Genomic DNA, 9,719 nt, shown 5'->3' on the forward strand with positions numbered 1-9,719 from the left:
TGGTGTTAGTGAGACTCTGACCCTGGTGCTCTTCGAGACAAGACTGCATACGAGTGGCGAAGCGTATAGACAGCTGGATGAAACGTTCGAGCCCGATGGTATCCTCGTATGCAGCGAGATGCAACCGCACTTGAGGATCCAAACCTTGACGGTATGACGTCAACAGCGCTTGTTCATTCCATCCGCTCCGGGCAGCCAGGGTTCTGAATTGTAAAGCATATTCGTTAACAGACAACTTTCCTTGTCTTAATCTGTAAAGCTTCTCACCAATGGATGAATCCCAGGATGGTTTTCCAAACACTTCCCTGAAGTGTTCAACGAAGCCAGCATATGTCTGTGTTACTGGATGCTTCTGTGACCAGATAGAATCGGCCCAATGCAGCGCTTTGCCTGAAAGGTGAGAGATAATGTACGCTACCTTGGAGTGTTCGGTGGGAAATAAGTGCGGTTGCATCTCCAGGATCAGAGATACTTGCAGAAGAAAGCCGTTGCAATCCTCCGCCGCACCAGCGTAGGGCGCCGGTTGGGCCATGGGACTGAAGTGCGCTACAGGAGAAGAAGAAGTGGCGGTGGATGCGGAAGTGATGATGGGTGCTGGAGCTGGTGGTGGGTCTGGGACCGGTGGTTGTACAGCAAATGTGCGGCGAAAAGCATCTACCAGCTCTTGGAAAGGATCGGGTTGACTCATGCTTGTATTCCGCTGTTATGGTCCGGTCTTCTGTTACAATAGGGCCAGGCAGGAGACAGAAGATAGGAATAACAGGTTGTTTATTGAACACAAGCAGAGTATAACGATGCAGACAGGTGAGTAGCAGATGCACTTTGGTGATGTATGAGTGATGTGGAGAATGACACAGTCCTTTGTGTTTGCAGAGTGACAATGGAGAATGATACTTGCTGAATGGAGTTGATGACTTCAGACAACACTTCACGCCAGATAGGAATCGAGGAGAGGAGCTAGGAAACCCGGAGTACAGGTAAGTAGCAAGAGGAGTCCTTGAGGTAAGCATTCAGGTAAGTCCTTAGATGCAAACGAGACCGGACAATGTGACTGTGTGTGAGTGTGTCTTAAGTAGTGCTGGTGATGAGTGTGCTGATGAGGTGCAGGTGGCGGTGATCACAACTCAGGAGATGGTGTGCGCTGTGATTGGAGTGTGCTGGAACCTGGCGTGTCTGTGACAGCCCCAATCACTAATCAACCTGTAAAGAAAAAAACAAAGAAACCAAACCCAGACAAAATAACTGAATCCTAACATTTGGTGAGAGAAGAAGCTTCCAGTACACAGAGACAACAACAGTATACAGATAGTAAAATAAAAAAATTAAAATAAAGATATAAAGTATGAATAAAACGCACATATATACATAATATATAAATAAACAAAAATAGAGAAATTTTTATGCACAGTGGCCTGTTGCACAAAGCAGTTTTAGTTTATTTTTTATTTGTTATATTTATATTAAATAAATTAACATTATGAATAATTCATGACATATTCATATAATTAGGCCTATTATATTAATTGACAATATTAAACTTTGCTTTTAAATTAAAATAAATATACACATGCATAATATATAAAGCTTTTAAACAGATTAAGCTTACATGTATTCTTTTGAGACCTTTGTGAAACTATATTAAACTCTGTTTTTTCTGGCTTATGATGGTGGATTGTTTTTTAGCGGGGTTCATTGCTATGGTAACTTACGCTACACGGCTATCCTGCTCCGGAGCAGGTTTTATTCTGAGTTAGAGATCACAAACCCAAACTCGACCAATCAGCAATATAGCAATGCAATAAAGCCACTCCCCCTTTATCTCTCGCTCCAAATTAAATCAGTTTACAGTGATCACATTTTAGAGAAAAAATTGCTCAACATTTGCTGTTAATTATTAATTATATTTATATTAAATAAATTAAAATGATGAATAATTCATGACATTTTCATATAATTAGGCCTATTATATTAATTGACAATATTCAACTTTGCTTTTAAATTAAAATAAATATAATACATGCATAATATATAAAGCTTCTAAATAGATTAAGCTTACATGTATTCTTTTGAGCTCTTTGTGAAAATGTATTAATTATTTGGTCTATTTGTTTGATTCACATGCATTGATATAGTCAGATATTTTCTTTCAGCTGCCTTCTCAAACTTTCACTGCATCAGTGTTTATTCCTGCTTTGTAAATGCGTTTAATTTCATATTTTTCATAACAATCTCTTAATCTTCAGAAGAGACATGAATTGAACGTCTCTCGTGAGAAGTGAATCAAACTGACGTTCTCCTTGTTCCGTGTGGTTGGCTGTTTGTCACACTTTCAGCTGCACGTGCTTTGCAAACTCTGGATTAAACCTGAGTTGACAGAGATAGTTTATACCGAGTGTTGTGCAACAGTGCATCTGATCTAAACCAGGTTGGATTTATCTGGATTTGTCAACTCTAACCCTAGTCTGAAACTCAGAGTTTGTTCAACTAGCTTCATGCAACAGGCCACAGCTGTTGCATGTCTTTAATAATCCAAAGAGTAATCCAACAGTGGTAGCAACTCAGCTCACACGGAGACGTGCACCTGACACCAACATACAAGATCTGACACTGAACAGAGGAAAAAAAGGAACTTAAAAACACAGATATGTAACTCAAATGACAAACTGTTGTGATGATTGGGATTAGTGTCCATGGTGATTGTGGCGGGAAACTAGAACAAAGGAACATGATCAATGAATTCAAACTGAAAGTCAGGAAAGAAACTTTTCTTACGCCTGGCTGTCCTGGTGCTCATTGCTCTGTAGCGCCAACAAGACGGCAACAGTTCAAACAAAAGTGACTTTGTGCAGGGTGTGAAGGGTCCACAGTTATTTTCTGAGCCCTTTTTCTCACTCTGGATGAGTACAGTTATTGGAGGGTGGGTATGCGAACACCAATAATCCTCTCAGCAGTCCAAACCAAACAGATCTAGAAGAATAGAGAATAAATCAAATATAACATTTCATTTCTCAGGCCTGTTCCTGTGCCTCAAAGGGCTGCACCTTATTTTGGTGGGAGAGGAGCAATGATTATCAGATATCTTGAAGAGACACCACCCAAAAAAGAGGACCGGAATTCTCCTAAATTTTCAATTGTTCTCATAATACCAGTGACTGGTATTTTTTAATAGCTGTGTTTGAGTCCCTCAGTTGTCAATATTCAGAGCACCAAGTCAGTAAACACATCAACAGATCATCATTTGAGCTTAAGAGTAAGTCTATCGTTACTGCATAGAGAAGACACAATGTTTTTATTAATATCGACACTCTAAAAAATACCCGGTTAAAAGCCACCATTGTTGGGCTACTTGGCAACCCAGTGCTGGGTTATTTTTGACCCAGCTTGTTAGGTTTTATACATTAACCTATTTGCCAACATATTGCATAGTGCTTCATACTCACACGGCTTCATACTGAAGGCTATTCATTTTAAATAATGCACTAAAATCTGTTACAGGCTAGGACAAAGACAGTTATATAAGTTAATTTAATTAAATGACAAGTCTATCTTTGACAATCATAAAATGCTCAGAAACATTTAGAAAAGGAACTGGCAGCAGCAGCTTCACAGAAAGAAACTGGGAAGAAAACCATATGTCTGTTCTAGTTCAATGCAATCTTATGCTAATATTAGTGTTTGCAAAGTTGTGTCAGTGAAACTATGCTGACAAACAAACAAACGAGCAAATAAATACATGTTTGCATTAAAAAAATTTTTTTTAGATAAGTGGATCAATGTTTTTCAATCAATATCAAATTTGATATACCTTAAAAATTCTAGATTGTACTTTTTTTTGGTGTCAAGCAAAAACAGAAACAGAAATCATCCTCCACAGACAGGGTAACACTTTACAATAAAGTCTTTTTTGTCAACATTAGTTAATGCATTAACTAACATTATATAAACAATGAATACATTTACATTTTGAGTACATTTTATCTTTGTTAATGTTACTTAATAAAAATACAGTCATTCATGTTATTTATTTTTCAATAAAGTATTAGTAAATGTTGAAATTAACATGAACTAAGATTAATAAATGATGCGGAAGTATTGTCCATTCTTACTTTATGTTGTAGGGGTCATGAACTGTGTTGTTTAATTGTTTTATAATATTTCAAAATCATCATAATTTATAAATAAAAGGCATTTTTCCAACCCTGATTTTATCTCACTGGTTTGAATGCTCTGTTTGAAGGGGCGTGTCTGCTGTGAGACTTCAGTGTAAACGCCCACTGCTGTGATTGGCTAACACCTTTGCATATGAAATAGCCAAGTATTACTTTCTCTTTTAGCACATTTTTACTATTGCAGCTCTCAGGTTAACTAATTGTGAAAAGTGTTTCATTACATTTAGATTAATTTACATGTTGTCGCATTACTGTTGAGTCCAGGCACTGCACAATATTTTGTAATCCTCAACGGCATGTTTATTGCTTGGTAGCTCGATCTGGTTTAGCACCACATAGGCCTATGTTACTTAGGCTATTGCATGTCATGTGTGAATGGGTGGGCGGGGCTAAACAGGCAGTGATGAAGTAGGCGTTGATCTTCTTCTGCAGAGGCGGTGCTTGCTGCCCTTTGACGTCATAGATCCCCACTTTGTAAATCCTGTCGTTATCTGGGTCTTGTGTCAATAAAAGCTTTTATTGGACTAACAAGGAAGTTTTCAGCTCTAAAACTTACACAATATTCTTAAAGTATGATGACCTCTAATATGTCAAAAGCTCAAGGAAAAGTTGATTTCTCAATTCATCACCCCTTTAACTAAAATAGTTAACTAATCTTAATGAAACTGTACTGTAAAGTGTTACCTACACCAGTCACTCCTTAGAGTTCCCTCATTCTTTATAATAACAGGTGTTCAGTTCATGATATTATATAAATAAACCTAATTATTTAGGATGATTTACTTTTATCAAATCTGTCAAAAAATAATATAACACAAGGCCAAAATTTTTGAAGCTCTTGTTCTTGTAAATGATGTGACATTATGAGCCGGAGTTATGAAACAGCACTGACCACATCCTTTTTAATCTCGTTGTCACAGTCTAGTTTGTCTTATTATATGGAGAAACTTTTGTTCTGTTGTCACTTTGGAGTTTGAAACATATAGATATATATTTTTGCTCTTAATGTTTTAATTTTTCCTAGAAACTCTATGCATTTATACTACATTCTGTTTTGGAGTTTTGAAACCTGTATATTTAAGTTTTGTCAACCACCATGCACACTGATGTCCAATTAGGGCAGAAAGACCTGTGAGAAACGGGACAGGAGGAGAGACAGAAACTATGGAGAGAGAGAAGCACACACACACAAATTTGCACCACATAATACAGCCTCAGGCGAAGCAGTATGAGAGAAAACTCCACCCTCCTTTTATGGCTTCTTTTATTCTCTATTTTAAAATGTCAGTAGAGCAAAGATGAATAAATATCCTTTTTTTCACAGACTGGATATTGGACAGCAGGCAACAGCATCAGAAAATTTGCAGACATGTCTACTAAGAGGTTAGAATTTCATGCTTTTGAAAACTGCATAAATGCTTGTGACAGTAACATCTTTAAAAAGTCCCATGTGAAAAAAATACTATAGCAATTTATAGTAAATACTATAGTGTTTTTGATCCATACTAGAGTAAAGTGCTTTAATTTATTGTGGTAATTCTATAGTTGCTGTGGTAACATAGTAATATAAACAAATTACGTTACCCAATACTGTACACATTTTCTACAACTTTAGGGTATATTATACCACAATACACTATAGTTTCCTGTAGTAAAAACTAAAGTATACTACAGTGTTACAGTTCATTATAGTTAGAAAGCTACTAATAACATTGTTAAAACAGGTCATGTGACTGCAGTGGTTCAACCTTAATGTTATGAAGTGACAAGAATACTTTTTGTGCACCAAAAAAAACAAAACAAAAAAAAAACAAAACAGAAAAAAACCTTTATTCAACAATATCTTGTGATGGCCGATTTCAAAACACTGCTTCATGAAGCTTCACAAATCTTTTGTTTCAAATCAGTGATTCAGATCGCCAAAGTCACATGATTTCAGCAGTTTGGCAGTTTCTGAATCACTGATTCAAAACAAAAGATTTGTAAAGCTCTAAAGCAGTGTTTTGTAATTGGCCATTGTTGTGGCAAATTTGATGTCTCTGTGTCCCTTCAGTTCTGGTCTCAAAGAAAAACTCTCAGAGTCGAAGTTCCAGGACCCAGGAGTTTAACTTTATTGACAAGCAACAAAGTGAGATGTCAGCTCCACATCTGAATCTCTCTAGTCGGGGCACAGTTTTTATACATGTTTCTTATCTCTTAAAACACACCAAAGTAGTATCATTGGCTGGTAATATCCACCCTTACATTTTCCAATATTCTCACTTACAGGGGCTCTCCTCCCTTTTTATAGGATAGATAAAATACTCCATCACCATCACTAGATATTGTTGAAAAGTCATTATTTTGTTTTTGTTTTTTTGGTGCACATAAAGCATTTTTGTCATATTAAGCATATTAAGATTGAACCACTGTCCTCACATGAACTGATATAAATATGTTTTAGTACTTTTATTGATCTTGAGGTTCGGTAGCTTTGCTCTCAATAGAGGCCTCACTGAGTGATTGGATTTCATTAAAAATATATTAATTAGTGTTCTGAAGATGAACGAATGTCTTGCAGTTGTAGAACGACATGAGGGTAATTAAAGACGTTATTTTCAGTTTTGGGTGAACTAACCCTTTAAATGTGTATTTTAGAAAACAGTTCATAACTGGGGAACTGAGGTGACAATAATATAAATGTAAAACACAATATAAAATGACATATAGGCTATAGATGCTGCTGCTTTATGTAAAATTATCATTGGTAAAGTAATATTATTGGTAATTTAGAGAAACAATTTACGTGTTCAATTCAGTTGCTATAACATTTCCAGTTGTACAAACCTCAAACTTTAAAGATGAAAGTCAAACAATCTGTTCAAAACTAAACTAAAATATAATTCAGACTTCAGTTTCAAATTATTCAGAATTTAGTTTGTTTATTTGTATAGCATTTTTTCTATAGACAAACTTTCAATTATTCAATGACAAGGAATGTCAAGGAATCTCCTTTAAATCACTTTGAGCCCCAGTGAACAGAATGCTGAATTTGTGTTTGCAACCTGTATTAAACAGAAATAGTGTTTAAAGTTTTGTAGTATATAGTTTGTTTGTTTGTTTGTTTGTTTGTTTGTGTTTTTTTATATTAAATGTGCTATGCTTTAGGATATTTGACTGGATTTAAATGTCTAAGCAATCTAGAAAAACAATAATGTAACAATAATGTCTTGAATATTATTTCCGACATTGCAGATATTCAGCTCAGCAATGTACACACATGAGAGGTAAGAACAGTGTTATTAAAATAAGACTACAATCAAATCTGTTTAATATTAACATATTAAATTGTATTAATATTTATATTAATATTTATATTAATATTTATATTAATATAATATTTATTAATATTTATTTTATTAATAAAATATTAATATTATTATTTATTTTTTTTTATTTTTTTAAATCAGTATTCAAAACACTATTCACTTACCAGAGTGTCTTTTTCAAATAGAGTCTAAACCTGCAAGAAAGATTGTTCTCCTTGGAAAAACAGGAGATGGCAAAAGCAGCAGTGGAAATACTATTCTCAATAAAGAAATATTCACAACTGAATCTTCACCTGAATCTGTAACAGCTGAATGTCAAACAGGAGTTGAGATGGTTGATGGAAGATCAGTCACAGTTATTGACACACCTGGATTCTTTGGCACACATCTTGATGAGGAAGTCATCAAATCTCAGATCATTAGATCCATTATTGAATGTGCTCCAGCTATCGATGCCTTTGTCATCGTTTTAAAAGTTGAAAGGTACACAAGACATGAAATAGAGATTCTGGAAAAAGTTGTTGAATATTGTGGAGAGAATACCTTTAAACATGCAGTGGTTTTATTCACTCATGGTGATCAACTAGGCAAACAAACTATTGAAGAATTTGTGAAGAAGAGTCCAAAACTACAGGAGCTTGTAGATAAATGTGGAGGTCGCTGTCATGTCATTGACAATAATCACTGGAATGACTGTCACTTTGGGTACAGGAGCAACAAGGTCCACATGAAAAAACTGATGAAGACCATCGACATGATGGTGCAAGAGAATGGCTGCTACACCAATGAGCTGATGTTAAATGTCAATGAAGACATTCAAGAGGAGATGAATAGTATGGACACAATTAATTTGTCTCCAGAAGAGAAGCGAGAGGCAGCAAAGAAGATTGTTTATAAAAAATATCTCATTAGGTTTGCAGGAGTGGCTACAGGGACACTGATTGGTGCTTTTATGGGCATCGGTGTTGCAGTGGTATCTGTCGTGGCTTTACTGAGAGCGGCTAAATTGACAGAACTATTCAAAGCAATGGCCACAACTGCAACTGCTGTAAGCACATTAGCAGATGCAGCAGCAGTGGCAGCAACAGCAACAGGAGCAACAGCAGTAGCATCGGTGGAGGCAGGGATAGTAACAGGAGCTGCAGCAGGAGCAGGAGCAGTGGAGGCAGGAGTTGCAGCAGGTGCCGGCATTGGAGCAGCAGCTGGTACAGGAATCGCTGCAGGTGTCATATTAGGAGCTGCAGCTCTTGCAGGAGCTGTTGGAGGAGGAATCACTGGATACAAAGCAGCAGAAGAAGCTGATTCTGTGCTTGATGCCATTAAGATATCAGCTAGAGTTAATTATGAGAATGCAAAAGATGTTATTAGAAAGGCGGAAGAACTCTCTTCTAATGTTTATAAGAAGCTTCAGTAGAATTTCTTGTTATGATTGAAATACAACAAATTGCTGTTGTAAATTCAATATTTTCATTTAAATTTTATAGAACATTCTACACTGTCTCACACAGTGGCACCTGCAGCTGTATGGACCATGCATACCATGGGCACTCATACTGAAACAATTTCCTTACAGTTTAATTATATTAATGTTGACTGAATCAGTGATACCAATCATTAATTAAATATCCATTTTTGTAAGTCGGTTCTTTCTCTACTGTAAATTGGCCAGACGCATTTGCAATACAGTCTGAATCGATTTGCATTCATTCAGACCGCACTTTCACTCCATCCTTTGTAGCGATTCACTCAGAATAACCAATAGGGCTGGGACAATACGTTGATTCTCAATTTGCAATAAAAAGAATCTGGAGTGATTTTAATATTTTCAAAAGTATCTCCATTCTCTCTCGAATCAAAACGGAGCTTAGATTTAAACAGTAGATGGCACCGTGTGCTTTAGAAACACCCGTACTCTGCTTGCTTCCAGTTCCTTTACACACACCACTTAAACCATAAATAATCATTCATAAAGTTCAAAACAACTGAAGTGAGTTTAGGGGCGGGGTTTGGGGAAGGTCATTCGTATGAATTCATATGAATTAGCCAAAGGTTTTGTGAAGTCTTAAACACAAAATATGTAAAATAAACCGTTAAAAGGATTTGATGATCACTAGTGATAGTATTTTATTCTGTGTTGTCATCATTCAGGTTGGATTTCATCTTTAATGTACTTTTTTTTTAACAAAGCAGCTGATGTTGCCATAGAAACTAGTGGACTGCCGAGTCGCTTTCACCCCAAAAT

The 9,719-nt window shown here is 36.1% G+C and overlaps 1 protein-coding gene across 1 annotated transcript; it reads left to right on the forward strand.

The window, feature by feature from the left end:
* Positions 1 to 794: 794 nt before the first annotated feature.
* On the forward strand, positions 795 to 8,891 carry LOC125264021 (GTPase IMAP family member 7-like). Its single transcript, XM_048183271.1, has 3 exons — positions 795 to 804; positions 6,223 to 6,304; positions 7,619 to 8,891. The coding sequence occupies exons 1-3, from the start codon at positions 795 to 797 to the stop codon at positions 8,889 to 8,891; spliced, it is 1,365 nt and encodes a 454-aa protein (XP_048039228.1).
* Positions 8,892 to 9,719: the final 828 nt, after the last annotated feature.

Source organism: Megalobrama amblycephala, linkage group LG3, assembly GCF_018812025.1.
Source record: "Megalobrama amblycephala isolate DHTTF-2021 linkage group LG3, ASM1881202v1, whole genome shotgun sequence".
In the NCBI taxonomy this organism is placed as follows: domain Eukaryota; kingdom Metazoa; phylum Chordata; class Actinopteri; order Cypriniformes; family Xenocyprididae; genus Megalobrama; species Megalobrama amblycephala.